The sequence below is a fragment of the Diadema setosum genome, chromosome 20, assembly GCF_964275005.1.
Source record: "Diadema setosum chromosome 20, eeDiaSeto1, whole genome shotgun sequence".
NCBI lineage: Eukaryota > Metazoa > Echinodermata > Echinoidea > Diadematoida > Diadematidae > Diadema > Diadema setosum.
The window spans coordinates 15,448,054-15,465,919 of NC_092704.1; the positions used below are offsets into that span (position 1 = coordinate 15,448,054).

The following is a 17,866-nucleotide window of genomic DNA, read 5'->3' on the forward strand; positions in this document are numbered from 1 at the left end:
CAAGATAATCTTAGTTGTATTTGTTCGAGGATTGAGAGAAGTTAAAATGTATGATTTAATATTATTGTCCTGGGCTTTAGTCACCAGCAGACGTGGTGAAAAACTTCAGCATTTGGGGGGAAACTATTGAAACTTTGTTCTTTGTATTCAATAAGAGTATTCTACGTGTATGATATTCGGAATTGCATTTTTTATGTCGGGAGATGTTGAATTGCAGAGATAGAAAACATATACATTATTTGTACAATATGTGAATATGATATTTTATCTAATTGTGTTTTTAATGTGTTAAGTATTATTAACAGGGTAAATTAAGAAATTGGGTTTTAAGTATAGGTTTTTATAGTATGTTTTTGAAATTTGATAATAGTAATGATGATAGTTGTAATCGTAATGTATGAATTTATAATGCATATAATTGCATGTACACTGTATATTTTTTGTAAGTTTTTATATATAATTGTATCTTAGTTATAGATTTTTCAGTGTTTATATGTCACCAGTGAAAATCAAATTTCTGTCTCAACGAATGAACAGGCAAGAAAAGAAATAGTCATATCATGTTTTAGAAAAATAGATAAAGAAATGTCTTTCATTAAAAAAAAAAAGAGCATTGTAAATGAAGATTATTCAAGATGGAGAAAGAAATTAAGAAGGTTAATGGGTATACGTATTTATTCCTGACAAAGCAAGAAAAAACTGTCCATGTTTAACTCTGCCACTGTGGGATATCATACTTTTACTGTGTACGGGATCATTATTGATGTGCATGTAAAGACTTGCAAACAACAACCAAAAAAAATGAAGAAATTCTTCTTTTTAATATGGAGTAATTTTTGAATTGATACGATTTGAACAAACTAATTTGACAGGGGTATTCCTGCACTTATTGGCTTGAGATATAAGTGTAGGAATACTGCATTTATTTCCATATCCTGTTCAGACATGCATGAGTGAGCACACATTACAGACAAAACAAGTCATTTTTTAAAAGTTACCAGGGTCAGTTTTTTTTTTTTTTTTTTTTTTTTGGGGGGGGGGGGAGATTTCCGTGAAACATTCTGTCTCTGTGGAATGTTCAAGTACTGTCACTTTATCATCCATTGTTCGACCTCTTTATGCCATATTACCAGTAAATTTCAGCCTTTTTGCTCCATGTTGTGTGCTCACTCATGCATGACTGAAGTTGATAATTGTAAGGTAGGGTTTTTTTTTTTTTTTTGTCTCTACCAAGCATGTTTACTTGCAGTTAAGATGAATCATTGCAAGATAATCTTAGTTGTATTTGTTCGAGGATTGAGAGAAGTTAAAATGTATGATTTAATACTATTGTCCTTTAGTTACGAGCAGACGTGGTGAAAAACTTCAGCATTATTTTGGGGGGAAACTATTGAAACTTTGTTCTTTGTATTCAATAAGAGTATTCTATATACGTGTATAATATTTGGAATTACATTTTTTTATTTCGGGAAAATAGGATGTTGAATTGCAGAGATAGAAAACATATACATTATATGTACAATATGTGAATATGATATTTTATTTAATTGTGTTTTTTAGGTGTTAAGTATTATTAACATGGTAAATTAAGAAATTGGGTTTCAAGTATAGGTTTAACTAGTATGTTTTTGAAATTTGATAATAGTAATGATGATAGTTGTATTCGTAATTCATGAATTTATAATGTATATAATAATATTGCATGTACACTGTATATTTTTTGTAAGTTTTTATATTTGATTGTATCTTAGTAATACATTTTTCAGTGCTTATACGTCACCAGTGAAATCAAATTTCTGTCTCAACGAATGAACAGGCAATAAAAGAAATAGTCATATCATGTTTTAGAAAAATAGATAAAGAAATGTCTTTCATTAAAAAAAAAGAAGAGCATTGTAAATGAAGATTATTTCAAGATGGAGAAAGAAATTAAAAAGGTTAATGGGTATACGTATTTATTCCTGACAAAGCAAGAAAAAACTGTCTATGTTTAACTCTGCCACTGTGGGATATCATACTTTTACTGTGTACGGGATCATTATTGATGTGCATGTAAAGACTTGCAAACAACAACAACAAAAAATGAAGAAATTCTTCCTTTTAATATGGAGTAATTTTTGAATTGATACGATTTGAACAAACTAATTTGACAGGGGTATTCCTGCACTTATTGGCTTGAGATATAAGTGTAGGAATACTGCATTTATTTCCATATCCTGTTCAGACATGCATGAGTGAGCACACATTACAGACAAAACAAGTCATTTTTTAAAAGTTACCAGGGTCAGTTTTTTTTTTTTTTTTTTTTTTGGGGGGGGGGGGGGGAGATTTCCGTGAAACATTCTGTCTCTGTGGAATGTTCAAGTACTGTCACTTTATCATCCATTGTTCGACCTCTTTATGCCATATTACCAGTAAATTTCAGCCTTTTTGCTCCATGTTGTGTGCTCACTCATGCATGGCTGAACGAGTCATTTTTATTGTCACCAAGTTTATTTGATAAATGTAAGAATACCCCTAAGATTTTTTTTTCCTGAAAACTGTTTAAAAGTTATGTTTTTTTTTTTTTGGGGGGGGTAGTTGCTTTTTTGTTGTGTGTTAAAAAAAATAGAAAGGAATGATGACTTTGGCTCGTAAGGAATACACACATGCCTCCTTGTTGATGTATAACTAGAAACATATGCGGCATGAAACTTTTGCAAACTGAAAAAGAATCGAGTCAATCAAAAAATAAAAAAAGTGTAATAAATGAACTGGACAGAGAAGACAAAAACTTTTACGAATTACCGCTCCTTGTGAAAGCCACAAAACCACACAAAAATTTCTGGTTTTACAGTGCCTTCCACATAGCATGGCTCTCGTCATTACTGCCAAAAAAATCTCATACATAAAGCTGTCATTTTACACTAACACTTGGTTTGTACTTCAAGGAACATGGAATAATTTGTAGTGTGAAAAAATGAGTGATTCATACAGCAAAAGTAATGATGTGCAAACATTTTTGGGAAAACTGAATTCTGTACAAAAACAAAACAAAACTAAACAAGACAAAACTTGTCCACAAAATTAAAGACATGCGAAGTTCACTGAAACTGGTCCGGCATGAAAACAATTCATTGCACAAAAGTTTACACTTAACCAAGATCCATTCTCATCTAAGTTTGTTACAGCCAAGAGAGTAGTCTTTACTTATCACCCAATGCAATACAAATAAACACATACAAAGTGAGTAGCAGCACAGGGATTTTTGACAAAAAATACTTTATTAACCGGATGCATACAGTTCAACCCATTCAGATCAATGTTTACAAATTGATATATACATGTACCTTGTACACCTATAATTTCTTTTCAAAAAAGTTTTGCAAGCAGAGGTAGAGTTTTTCAGTCAACTTTACATGCTTTTTATGCGGGAAGCAGTCATTGGAAAGAATCAAATATCTTGTGTCCACTGTCAGTATCAGCCAAAGACGATAAAAAAAAACAAAGGAGAACATTGAGGTACAGCGGCCATCATTTGGCTATCCTGATTCCATTCATACATCATACAACTTCAACAATATATAACCCTCTCTTTTAAGCAGAAATGATTGCACAGTCACTACAGAGAAAAAGAGAAGGAAAAATGTGTGCGATCTGGTTCATTCTTTTTTCTGTAGTATCCCTTTTAGCCCTATGTCACAATCAACAATTACACTGCATCATTTTGAAACAAGGAATTTTTAAGTTATAGCAAACTGTCCAGCCTCATGTGGCACAACCGTGTTTTGCGTTGTTTTTTGTTTTTGTTTTACATTCTTTCAGAGCACATGGATCATACCAAAGGAATTTATCAATGTTATTTCAACTTTTTTTGTTTTGTTTTTTGAAAGCAATGTGATCAAACATAACAAACAGATATACAGCCTTAGATATACCCATGGCACAGGTTTGACCTCTATCACATCTTGCCCAACAGTTTGTAAAGGAAAGAATTTTTCGTAGAGAATATTAAATCACTACTTCATAGTGTTGATTATCTTTCACTGGGCAAGACTCAGGCAAACATTGGACAAACTGGGCTTCATATGATATGGATATCATTGTTGGAGTAATGCACAAAATAAAGCATAAAGTGGTGCCAAAAAAAAAAAAGCCTACATTTTCTGGCCGAGTCACATCATGCTCATTACAAGGCAATCAAAGTATTTCTTCATATAACAAGTAAAAAAGAAAACTAGCAATTTAATACTTTGTTATTGAATACAGCTGAACACATAACAGCCAGGCACTTAGGATAGACAAGGGGTGGTATTCTGAAATCCTTCCTAGGAAGAAATTTCTTCCTAAGTCAGGATTTTTTCCTAAGTGGTATTCTGAAAATCTTCCTAAGTTTCTTCCTAAGTATAATTAGGAAGAAACTTAGGAAGGGGGCGGGAATATGCAAATTTCTGACTTAGGAAGAAGTTGGTATTCTAGAATGCACTTAGGAAAGAATTTTAGGAAAATATTTAGGAAAGCCCCACCCCTGTCCCAAGTACGTTGTTAAAAATAGCAAACTGCAAGCATCGTGATAGGCGCGCTTGTCAGTCATTGCGCGCACATGTACTTTGATGCGCGAAATGAGCGTGAGAAAGGGGACATGCCGCGCACTCGTGTATTTGACCCTACGTCATAGTAATATGCGATTGTCATTGGTTAGTTCCTTATGATACGGCATTTCGTATTGGCTTAGGAAAGGACGTGGGCGGGGATAAGGATGGCCTAATTTGCATTAAGAAGTGCCTAGGAAGAAATTTCAGAATACCAATTTTGTCTTTCCTAGGCACTTCCTAAGTTTCTGACTTAGGAAGAAACTTAGGAAGAAACTTAGGGAGATTTTCAGAATACCACCCTTTTAAGGTGTCCAAGTAACTAAACATAGTACAAATGTGTACATCAGTTGGTTCGGGGTCCCATTTCATAAAACTTATCAGTAACAACTGCCACTTTTCATGACAAATTTGATTTCAGCCAATCAGATGAGAGGATTTCAGTAGCTTATAACAACTATCGTAACTTGTTATTGATAACAAGTTTTATGTAGTGTAGATCCTGGACTGTACTCAAAACAGCGCAACATGCACAACGTGAATCAAAAGGTGTGATGTGATCGTGAGCAGCTGACCATCTGCCAAAACAGAAGGGCACATTCTGGGATCATTCCATCACACCGCTTGTGCAGCACTGTTATGAAGATCAAAAGATACTAATTCTGTCCAAAGTCTAGACTAGCTCTAGCCCTGTGTAAACTATAACATTTATTACTTTTACCATTGCACAAACATGATCTTAACCATATATTTCACATTCTACGTACAAGTTGAACTAACTGAATTGACAGAAAAGCCAATTTTTAAAGAGTTGAACACAAATTATTTCATATCTATACAGTTACCCACTAATTCACTTTGTAATTATGTGAGAGGGCATGATTGTTTGTAAGTGGAATATGAGAGCATTTCTGATATCACAAATGTGTTGTTGCACCGAGTGCAAGTGGCTGTTCATAGCAACCATCACAACCTTCACAATTAGCTGATGCCATCAAATGCTCAGTTTTCATCCTGTGAACTTTGTTAGTACTAATAGAAGTAAATTCCAACTGAATGAGCATTAACATAATGATGTGATTTCTGTGCATTGACATGAGGTAGATAATTCAGACATATCATTTTCTTGGAGCACACCCTTACTGTTTCCAGCAAGGGTCTCCTAGCACAAAACTAACGGTGTGTTTGTGTGTGTTTGGATGGGTGGGGAAGGGGGAAGGATTACAGTGCACACTGCACATGCAGGGAAGTAAAATGACCCTTTGACCTGACTTGCACACTGCACATGCAGGGAAGTAAAATGACCCTCTGACCTGACTTATCCATACAAGTCTTGAAATGGATCTATACATTCATATCAATTGATAAAGCACTATACAACAATGTACTTGAAGTTTATATGATATCAGTTTAATATGTCTGAATCATGCAGAAAAGTGATGAAGTTGGTTTTCCATTGGGGTATAACTTCAAACGCTTTCAAGACATACAGCTAAGATTTACACTTTTGCACATATTTCTGGATGGGATTGACTTTTGTTATATATTCTTTATCATTTAATAAATACATATGCAAAATATACCCTAAATTATAGTAGAGTTCAAACTGAATCTTCAAATTGCTCCAAAAGATAGAAGAGAACCTGATGGTCATAAATCACACAAATGCACCTCTGTGGAATGTTCATCCAAACAAAACTGACAGCTGTTTGAATAATTACAGCCATATTGAAACTCAATCTCTTGAACCTCCTTACTGTAAGATTGCTTTGAAATTGCACAGAGTAATGCTTTTATGCTGACATGTAGATTTTTTTTTTTTTTTTTCATCTGGTACAGTGGACTCCCATTTTAATGAAGTCCTCATGACCGGCAGTTTTCCTTCACTATATCCAAATTTCATCGTAACAATAAAATAAATATAAACAATAAAATAAACAATACAATACATACAGTGAATGATGTTGCGGCCTGAATTTTACTTTGTTGTAACAAGAATTTCATTATAATGTGCTCATTATAACGGGAGTAGTGCACTGTACACAAACAGAAACCATCCCATCGAGACAATATTGATATATTACTGACAAGTTGCATGGAAAATAAGTTGAAGTCTCATCTTTTGTTGGCAGGTACACTTCAAAGTCTAACTGCCAATCAATATGTCAACTTAAATCATATGTTTGTTTTTTAAGGATTGTCTGCCACAAGTCATGCTGCCCTCTATGAATAATTCAACATTTCATATACAAATTACAAGACTTATTCCCTCTCTAACTCATTTTTTTTTTCATCCAAACCTCATATTTTCCACTTTTAATATAAGTTAGGGACCAACCATTGCATGCAGATTGAAGTAAAACTCTCCACCCTTGCTAGTTTTTATCATCTTACTCATTTTCTGATGATCATATACACCTCACACTATGGCAAAAAGCTAAGCCCAAGTCCAGATTTCCACACTCTATTATGGTAAAAATATGGAGATACAAAGGTCAAATCTGCAGCAAATAGTTTCAAGACGTTGCTGCATGAAGCTTAATTTTGGGCGCATACACACAGAAATCAAAGAAGGCATACAAACATAGAGACAGACAGACAGAAAGACAGACAAAAATGAACACACACAGACACTTTTAACCCCAGAACCAACCACACAATCCATGAAAAAGTCCTTACATGCATTTCAGCGTTATCATTAATGAACTGTACATGGACCAACACCACAATGTGAATTAAAACTCATATCGGCAAAGGGTACTCCTTGAAAAAGAAAACAAACTCTAAATCTGAATTTCCATATCATTGTTGATGAAATCGTAAACTTGCCGCCGCAGCAGAAACTTTCCATGTGGTTCGGTTGAGCCTGCGGGTAGTGTGGCCAAATAGACGGGGGTGTCAGCGCCCTCTACAATCGATACTTTCTTCCCACCGTAGAAGTCATCGCTCAAGTTTGCTGTCATGTCCGTATGAACAAACCCTGGGCAACACTGACAGTGTGAAGAAAAAAAAAAAGATACTGTATCCAGAGGCACTCTCATACACCATACTGATTTCATCAGATAAAGTACAGTACATGTAGCATAAGAGTAGCAAATAACAAAATAGCAATTTTTATCATCATTATAATATCAGGTGAAAGAAAGGGATCACAAGTTCACCCTCCATGCATTCTTGCAAACTTTACCAAAAAAGAACAAAGCATTTCTCTCCCTTTTTTTTTTTTTTTTTTTTTTTTTTTTGGGGGGGGGGGGGGGCTTCGAGAGGCCTACAAGGGGTTATGGGGTCCATGTAAAAATTCTATCACACTGGTGATAGTAAGGCCCATCTGCCACATTTAGAAATCTTCAAAGAGAAGATAAAAAATGTAAGCACTGGCCCCCAATTTGGCACCGGTCCTGACAGGCCACCTGTTGGTCTGCCATAAAAACAAAGGGAAACCACCCCTAATTTGCTGATCCCATAGCTCCACTCCATCCAGCCTTCTTGTGCAAATGTTCCTGCCTTTTGCACTCTGAAAAAATAAATAAATAAATTATAGCACTACCAAGCCACTTTGCTTTGTTACAATGGTTATATAATCCAGGGACTCCAACCCCAAGGACCTTCTGATTTGGAGATTCTCCCGCCTGAAACCCCTAGCAAACGGGAGACTCCAACTTGATGTGTGCAAAGTCCCTTGTGGCCGGGGTCCAGGAAGCTCTAGGGTTCTTGATGCTCTCTCCTGCTATCTCAAGCTTATTTTTCAACATACGATGGCATCAAGTAAGTAAAATTAAAATGATTAAGTCATACATTTTGGCTTCATAAAAACTTCATTTCATTATATCGTATGTATTGCAACGTTGACGCTTGACCTTGCATCCCCTTGGATATATACTTACTTCCAGGTTTTAAAAAGGTGTTTGGGCAGGAGAAAGGTCATTTCAAGCAGGAGAAAATACATTTTCAGCAGGAGACAGAGCCAGGGAGCAATAAAATTTCAACCTGGAGAATGGGAGATTTTGCGAAAATGGGCTTTCAGCGGGAGATCTCCCATCGAAAACAGAAGAGTTGGAGTCTCTGTATACTAATGAACTGATGCATATGCTGTCAATGTTCATAAGAACAGCCCCCTTGTAGTATATTTGCAATACCTTGGCAAAACATATTTCTAACAGAAATGGTGATGTATCAGATTTCTAAATGCAATGTGATAAACTTGAAAATATAGCTGTGGGACTGAAAAAATAATTTGGTATTAAGAGAGAGAGATTGTTACTTTATTCTTAAGTATACACCAACTCCAATGAAACTTGTCACAGCCATGGACCAATATACCATGCCACATGAAGACTCCATCAATGAAAGCCATAAATTTTATTTATTTTGGATTAAAAAAAAAATTCTCCTCTAGTGATTGGTTGAAAGATCTTCACGTGATCATAGGCATTTTCAGCTATATCAGTGTTGGCATGTTTGACACTCCATGAAGTACTAATCTGCAAAATGTCACAAAGCAATTCTAAAATTGTGCGCAGCTCTGCACTGTCACTCTGCGACATGTAACAAATTCTAACAAAACTATTGTGACGTCACAAAGCCATTTTGACATTGAGCACTGCGTTCGTACCGTCACTCTGTGAAATGTAACAGTTTCTTGCAAAACAATTGTGACATCACAAAGCAGTTCTGACACTGTGTGCTGCTTCTTAAGGTCCCTTCACAAGATCGCATCCATCACATGACTTATCACCGAGCATTTTTCCCCATTTCCCTTTTCTTTTCTTTAATTTTTTGATCCACAATATAAAATAAATATACTTTGCTTAATTTCAAGTTTCTGGTTAAACTATAGGCCTCGGTACCTCCAAAAGAACTATTCACTTTGGAGCTGCACCCCTCAGTAAATAGTAGGATACACGTTCACACTTTTAAAAATTGAAGTAAGTGATATCAACTTCCTTTCTTTGTGAGACTTAATATCACTCTCTAGCTTAGGAAACGAGGATTGCTCCTGCTGAACTGTTTGCTTACTTGAGGAAATCACTCATGAGGTCAATGACATCCTGCTCTGAGGAAACTTGCCGGAACTTCGCTTTCACTTTGTCTCCCAGCTGCATGAATGCCATGTGTGCCGTGGTACTGGCCAAGTGCACAACTCTGTATGGGTCAAACAGAAATAAATGTTATAACTTGTTTCAAACTAAATTATGTTTTCTGTCTGGGATCTATCTGTCGGACAATTGGCCACATGGGAAGAAATCTGTAAAATGTTGATTAAAGTAGACTCCTGTTGTAACAAAGTTTTGTTACAACCGAACAAATAAACAATAAAAAACATAGAGCAGATAATGTTCCGGTCTGAATTTTTATTTCATTGTAACCAGAATTCATTATAGCTGTGTTCCTTATAACGGGAGTGCATTGTACCACGTGCATCAGGATGCCTGATATATTTAATCATGAGAGTAGAAAAGTGCTGCCTGGAGAGGAATACTGGTTTCCTACATGATTTATGAGCTGCAAGAAAGTACTTACCTAATGATTTGTTGCCTGGTTTAAAAAAAGAAATAAAAGAAAAAATATCAAACATGCATGTAAGCGTTGTCTTTTAATGTCAGTGCTGAAGTGGAGGGTAAAGAAAAAGTAACCCTTACCTTCCCCCGGATCGCAGAAGAGGGATGAGTGACCGTGAAACTTCCAGGAGGCCAGTGAAGTTGGTGGCAAGGACTGTTTGGGCTTGCTCATGGGAGCTGAGATCCCGCTGGCGGAACACAAACAAATAGGCATAAGACTGATTTCACAGTGATGTTCATAATGCAATGTTTTCATAACCTATCTCATTGACTATCTATCTACATTACATACCAGGTACCTGTCTGCCTGTAGAGTCATCTTCTTCAAAACGAGTATCTGTTTTTCCATTTATCAATATATCTATCATTCTACTAATCTGCCTGCGCGTTTGGTATACATGAGCTCGACATCAGCAGTTGCACAGTGGCCCAAGGCCCCCCTCAAAAAAAAAAAAAAAAAAAAGGAAGAAATATAATGATGTTGGTGATGCATTTGGGCCATCAGGGAACAAAACAAAATGTACTGTTGAGCTGTGGTGTAAATCATTCTATTAATAGTCTTATCAAAGCCAAACACCCCATAGTTCTCAGAAGGGCTCAAAATTCATCCCCAACATTTGGAATTTGCCTACAATACATCGAAAGGATCTACCACACATTTCTTATGCATAAGTATACATTTTTAGCAAATACTGACTGTTCTGCAGGCATATGAGAACTCGGTTTTCCCTTGAACCTTGACATCCATCTGTACTTCTCGTCTTGTTCTCCTTATGTTACCTTTTCAAATTCTCTTACTACTGAAATGCAAAACAAATAACGGTAACTTCTCTTTGGTATTACAGAATAAAATTGGAATGATACAGTAGGGCTATGAATTTGGCTATAAATTTGGCTATGAATACAATCTCTGAATCAAAGAGTACCCAGGTATAAATTTTCCCCTTCCATATTCATGTTAACCTCAATAAATAGAATAGAGTTAAAAAACAAACAAACTTTGTTCAAAATTATTTTGAGATAAAAAATCTAAAAGGATGAGTTGCATCAGATTCCTGTCATGTTTTCAGAACCTATCAATGATGACTAATAGGGGAAAGGGTTATATTTAGTGGATTATTGATCCAAACATAGTTTTGATAACATTTTCCTGAACAACTCAATGGTGGAGTTGTGGGGAATTTTTACAAAAAGAGAAAAAAAAAAATTGCAAATATGAAACAAACAAAAAAGTTGTACCGGTGTCCCTATGCCTGCATTGTTGACGAGAATATCGAGACCGCCATGCGTTTTCTTGATGTAGTCGCGAAATTGAGAAATCGTCCTTGTGTCTGTGACGTCGAGAATGTGAAACTCGGGAGTGAGGCTCTCCTTGCGCAGCAGCTCAACAGCCTGTTGACCCCGGCTTTCGTCTCTGGCTGTGAGGTAAACCACGCCGCCGTCGCCCAACTGTCTGCAGAGAACACGAACGATCTCCAGTCCGATGCCCTTGTTGCCTCCTGTAACCTGCGGCGGATGAGATTAGTAATTATGGAGACCATTTAATTTTCAACAATTTGAGTCTGTCCACTGATAACATGTTTAGCTCTGAGTTCATTTCTGTTTCTGTGGAGTGTGCATTTCCCAGCCATACCTTAACCCGAAATGTGTTTCTTCAGCCACTGGCATGTATGCTTGATTTCTTTCTTTGTCTCATTAGCACAGATGTCCAGAAACAAAGTTGCAATGCATACAGAGATGACCTAATCCCCCTTAGTTAAATCCCCATGCCCACGCCTTGCCAACTTTACAGCTACTGGTATGTCAGGTTTGAATGGATTTCTGAATGCTAACAAAAAATCTAAGTTAAATTAAGCCAAGTGCCTAGGTGCATAAAAGGTTTAAAAAAAGAATATACATCAAAGCAAACATCATTATTTCTAATTGTTTCTCAGATGGAGGTGGACTATGCTCTAGTTCCAATGACTCACATTGGATTAGCGGAGTATAATTAAGGTTAGTGCCTATGATGACGTTACAAGTTTGATCTGTCCTTCAGCCCTGTGTTTTCATCCATATCCATGCAGCACTAGTCTTATTTGTGGTATGGCATCTGGCCATATCTGAAGTGAGTAAAATTGAGTTGTCAGCACGGGGGTCCCGCACCAGTCCAGGGTTTGACCTCCCTAGCCCGACCAGACGCTGTTAATACGCTACGCGAATTAACAGCGTCTGACCGTGCGATGCGCTGCTTGAGTGTTGGTGTAGCAGCACGGTCGACAGCAGCGCGACCTTTTGAAAGGGCATTCAGATCATGTGACCTCCCGGATATTGGAAATGGCCTGGCGTGAAAGACGATGTACCGTTCGTGAAACCGTTCACACATGCTGCATATAACCATCATTTTAGGTAAGTTATTTAATCTAAATTTCAATATTCAGAGCGTAGATATGAAGTCTCATTATCATTTTGTTCGTCAGATGAGTTTGAAGTGACAAAAAAATGATCTAAAGTATCAAAATTCAATCCGATCGCATGCGATCGTTGGACCCTCTTCGTGTTTGGAGCTTCGCTGGTACAGCCCTGTTGCGCTACGTATGTACAGCGGCGACTGTGTATAGTTATGACCTCCCATGCCAATTCTGTATTCTAGGTTAGACCTGACTTTACATAGCCCAGTTATGGAGTAATGCAATGGCACAAGCGCTTCTGCTTTTTCCTGTTCAGTAAAATTTTACAGTCCACCTTTGCTTTGGTGTATCATCGTACTGTTGGCAGGCATGGTGTAGATGTGTTTAAAATCTGCTCAACTCTACGGAAAATGTTGTTGATAGTAAGCAAATAATCAACGTTGGTGAAGGTGATGGGACAATCTATCACTTCATAGGCGATCTGGATGTAGCTATCTTTCCGAAAGGAAAAGATAGCTTGACACATTCAGATCGCGGAGGAAGTGATAGTTTGTCTCATTGCCTGAAACTAAAAGTTGATTATCTGCTTTATATTCCACATCTAGGGTCCAAGATATTTCCATTTTATTTCACATCTGAAACCATTTAGCTGTCTTTAGGTATTTTTATACGTAGTTTACTTTAGACGTATGCGCGTAGATGACAAAACAATGAATTTGCTCCGCGCACCGCGCTCAGCACGGAAATAAAAGTGCGTTGCAGCGTGGACTATCATTTGACCTAGTTAATGTGATAGTCCACGGTGCAATGCACTTTTATTGGCAAAATTGTGAAATAGGCCCCACCGCAGTGCGCGTGCACCCGTGCGTTAGCAAGCAAGGTTAGGTTAGGGTTAGGGTTTAGGGTTAGGTAGGGTTGTATTTATGGTTAAATTGGCCATTAAATTAGTCAAGGGACATTAGGGAGTCCTTCCGAGAATAAAAAGTAGAAGACCAAAGAAAAAAACGGGAGAAAGGGAGGACGAAAGATGCTATGCTGTGGAAATCGGCCCCACCGCCGTATGCATCTCGCGTAAACGCCGTTTGATGGGGCCGCATTCACGAGTATTATACTGTGGAAGAAAGCCCCACCGCCGTGCTTATCTACCGATGAACGCCACATGGTGGGGCTGAATTCACGAGTATAAACAGGCGAGCCGCCGTAGTTTTTGTACGGACACGCAGTGGTGGGGCCTATTTCACGAGTATGCCCTTTTATTTCGCGCATACTCATCTTGTGTTAGGACTAGTATGGACTGAAGAGATCAGCAAAACAATAGGGACTATCAACATAGAGTGAAACGAACTTTTCTTCTCAGGTGATGGGATGGGCAAAACTACCGGTACGCTTCATCACATGATCAGCTTAGTCTTGACCAATTGTATATAGACTCTATAGCAAGATTCTTAGTAGGCCTAGGGCCCATGTGGAATATAATGTTAATAAAGTACAACAAGCATAAAAACATCTCACTCCAAGTGCGTAAGCTCATTGCCAGTATGTGCAGACCACCTCAGCTCCCCATGCCCGCCCCTGCCTGCATGGTTCAAATTAACCCCGGGGCATTGTAACCAGTAACCAGTAGGGCCTAGAATCTATGTACTAACGAACGTGCGTGTTGAGGTCGCCGACCGGTGCGTGCGGCTGGGCTCCAACTTCCTGATCTTACAGTACACTTACATAGAATTGAGGCCCTGGGACTGCGTGGACACACCACGTCTCTGAAAACTGGAATGCATGCATTCGTTTAAAACGGCTACACTGCCATAATATGCTTACCACAGCTACACGAATCGTCATTTTGAGTACCTGGTGGCGCGGGGTTACTACCTTCGCTCAGCCAGTACATGTAAATACCAGCAAAGATCCCAAGTACCAAATGTACCACGATGTCCACAAATCTAGTACCGGCCCTGTGAGTGTGGTTCAGATCAAGAATGATCATCAGCATATCTGTTGAGTCGCACGTTGCATTTTGTGCGAGCACAAACATGTGCTGTCAAATAGCACACGCCCACCTGTGGGACACGCCCATTTCTCATTCCTGTTTGGCGTCCCATGCCCATAAAGCATCTTGCATTCTACACTGTATGTCACATTATGGTGTCTTACGTGTATTTTACAAACACCAGGCTGATCAATCAAAGAGCCATATGCATAAGTATCATTTGCTTGTTTCTAGCCGTTTGCTTGAATCGGTATTCATAAAACAAGCAAGTGCTTGCAAACACTCAATACTTTTTATGCATACGGCCCAACACATACAAACTGATATGCCTTGATGTATGATATTTTATACTTTTAAAAATAGGGTTACACCCCCTCCCTTTGGGGCCATGTCATTGTATTAATGAGAAAGGAAAAGAAAAGTAAAGGTGTTGATATTTGGAGAGAATAAAGGGTGCTTGAAAAGACAATATGAGGAAGGAGTTAAAATGGGTGTGGCCGATGATTCCTTTTAATCATTGTTTTTGTTACTAATTTAAGGAGATAACAAATCGATTATTTATGAAGTAATTACATCTGCAGCACAATAGCTAAACTAAACTTCAATAACACAGGAGAAAATTATGAACAATATCATCGCACAAGTATAACACCGCTAATATTGATGTTTTAGAAATTTATCAAAGTACTTAGCACTTCTATAACCCAAAACTAACTGAAAGCGAAACATGATTTGTTCAGAGGCACGATACATTTATAACCATGAAGACCTGAGGGATGAACGTTGCATAATCAGAACAAAATATCTTTCCACGAAGCCAGAAAGTTCTGTCTACCTCGCCATAACTAATGAACGCAAAATTATATCAGACTTGGGTTTTTACAACAAAATCTTTATGAAAGCAGATGAGGGATTTCGTGGTAGAAGGCTTAACGGTGGACCGCGTGTTCTTTCTTGGGTATGTAGGTTTATTGCCACTTCGTCTACTATCCGATGGTCTACTTCCCAGTTCGTCTAACACCACTACGGCTATAAACTCACTTGGTCTACTATCAATTTCGTCTAATGCCCGTTTGGTCTACTTTTCACTTGGTCTAATGCCCAGTTTGGCTACTTATCGTTTCATCCATTTTGTCTAATAAACTGTGGGTATAACAGACGAAGTGGGCATAGCCCATCTGGGAGTAGACAAACTGGCAATGAAGCTAAGTGGCAATTGGACTAAATGGTCATTAGACAAACTGGTTGCAGACGAAATAGGATTAGACCATGTGGGTTGAGACTTAATGGCTATTAGACGAAGTGGGAGTAGACCAAGGGATAGATCACAATTCTATAGGTATATAAGTATCTGGTCCAACAACTGGAAGCTGAAGAGGTCTCTTGTCTTTAATATGCACATCACACGTTGCAGATTTCATGGCATTTTTCGCTATCGGGACTTACTAGTGGTAGGCGATTCAGTCCACCCGTATCATATGCAAGTCCATACTTACCTATTTGGATATCAGTTTATCAGATTTTGTTATTAGCCGTGTTCACACTGTCACGCAATCGTCGAAGATAGCTATTAACTGTCAGTATACTTACAGTAAAATGTGGAAATTCCGTGTGAAACTATTGTTTTCATTTCATTTTATTTTTTTATTCATTTTTCCTTTTCCGACAAGGAATTTTGAACAATCATAAACACAACATTATTGTCTGAACATAAAGTATTCCAAACATCACAACACCCTTTATCTTTGGGCAAAAAGCATGTAAACTCTGTTTGGAAGGATTTGTTTGTTTGTGTGTGTGTGTGTGTGTGTGTGTGTGTGTGTGCGTGTGTTGTTGTTGTTGTTGTTGTTGTTGTTGTTGTTGTTCGTTTGTTGGTTTGTTTGCTTTTTTAAGTTGAATCGAACACCGACTCTTGGTCCTCTTTTGTCATGAGCATAGAACGACGGAGAAACATTCTGTATGAGACTCACGATTTATCATGAATCTGTGGCGCTAACTGTGCATAGCGTATAGATCTGCATAGATATAAAAACATAATAATGAGAATGATAAGGGCTTTAAGTTGCCAATAAACCCATAGTGTTCACGACCACTTAACGCCCTTCTCATTCTCAACAGACGATATGCTTAGGAAACGCTAAATCATAACGTGCTATCTCTTTCTTTTTTCACATAATTATTTCTTTTTCTTTTCTGATGACTTTGCACGGAAGCTGCACTCGCAATGTGAAACATTTCCACGTAATTATGTGACGAATGGAAAAGCATTGTGAGTATAGTATTAAAGTGTATGTAACCATAATTGCGTGTTTCTCGTTTTGTATCTCCGACTGTACCTTGTTTGCAATAGAAACTTTTAAAGTCGGTCAACCTGCAATTGTAAAGGAAAATATGAGGGAGAACCAAAATAAGACAAAGAAGAAGAAAGAAAGAAAATAGAAGAAAAAAAATGAGGAAAATAGATCTCGTCTTGACTTGTCGCTCAATGTGAAATTGTTATTGCTGAAAAAGAAGAAGAAGAAGAAGAAAAAAACAAAGGTTCTTGCGAAATTACTGACCCGAATCGAATGGTTATTTTATTGAATTGACGTAGCGCGTGAAAGCTGACATTGAGAGGTCAATTGACTATTGTGACGAGAACAATATACCTCTATGAGAGAGCTCGGGTAAATAGGGCACATACACACCTGCTTGATACGAATGCCTGGTAGGGGATGAACATTGGAAATAATATAGCAATCGAACTAAGCTCATCTAATAACCACATGCCATTATAGATACATGGCCTCTTTGACTCATAGAACTATAATCTCTGTTGAAGGAGGCCATTGTGCATTCTTTTGTAATTCATTAACATCACATCATTCAGCTATTCTTTCCTTCAGTTTATTTCTAGCATGGTGTGTTGTCTGAATTTGATAAAATGTGAAATACATAAAAGTAGTGATCATCATGAAAGAGGTACACGACAGTGTGTTCATTCTCTGACTGGTTATATTGAAAATGTCTTTTGTCTGTTTAGATATAAGAGAGTTGGGCACGCAAAATATTATCACTGGGATCAATACATAATCTAGAGAAATATATACAGGCCTGTATACATGTCTATAAGTAAAGTGTGTGTCCGTCGTCCAAGCGCGCGCGTGCTTGAATAATATTGGTCCATTGGTTCATTTAGCTGTTTAGTGGCTGAAAGCAAACATCACTGTTTCTCAATCTCGTTAAAGGGTAACTGTTCTTTCTACCAAAAACCAAACACTTAATATATTGCGGAACTCTTTCCGGATTCACCATATTACTTGACGAATCTTAAAGGATTTTGATTCGTGAACATCGCCGCCTGCAGAGGAATAAAACAAG

At 37.6% G+C, this 17,866-nt stretch overlaps 1 protein-coding gene across 1 annotated transcript; it reads right to left on the reverse strand.

Moving 5' to 3' along the window:
• Nucleotides 1-9,583: 9,583 nt before the first annotated feature.
• LOC140243707 (carbonyl reductase [NADPH] 1-like) lies at nt 9,584-14,463 on the reverse strand. The gene is made up of 4 exons (XM_072323366.1): nt 14,338-14,463; nt 11,369-11,635; nt 10,211-10,317; nt 9,584-9,713 (listed from the first exon to the last, which is right to left on the reverse strand). The coding sequence occupies exons 1-4, from the start codon at nt 14,356-14,358 to the stop codon at nt 9,584-9,586; spliced, it is 525 nt and encodes a 174-aa protein (XP_072179467.1). The 5' UTR covers nt 14,359-14,463.
• Between the last annotated feature and the right edge of the window lie 3,403 nt (nt 14,464-17,866).

Excerpts from the sequence above, each read along its gene's own strand:
- LOC140243707 (XM_072323366.1), bottom strand. The coding sequence starts at position 14,358 with ATGACGATTCGTGTAGCTGTG. Across the intron at positions 10,318-11,368 it reads ATGCAGGCATAGGGACACCG|CGGGATCTCAGCTCCCATGA; the intron begins GTACAACTTTTT and ends GTGTTCCGCCAG. Across the intron at positions 9,714-10,210 it reads CTTCTGCGATCCGGGGGAAG|AGTTGTGCACTTGGCCAGTA; the intron begins GTAAGGGTTACT and ends TGACCCATACAG.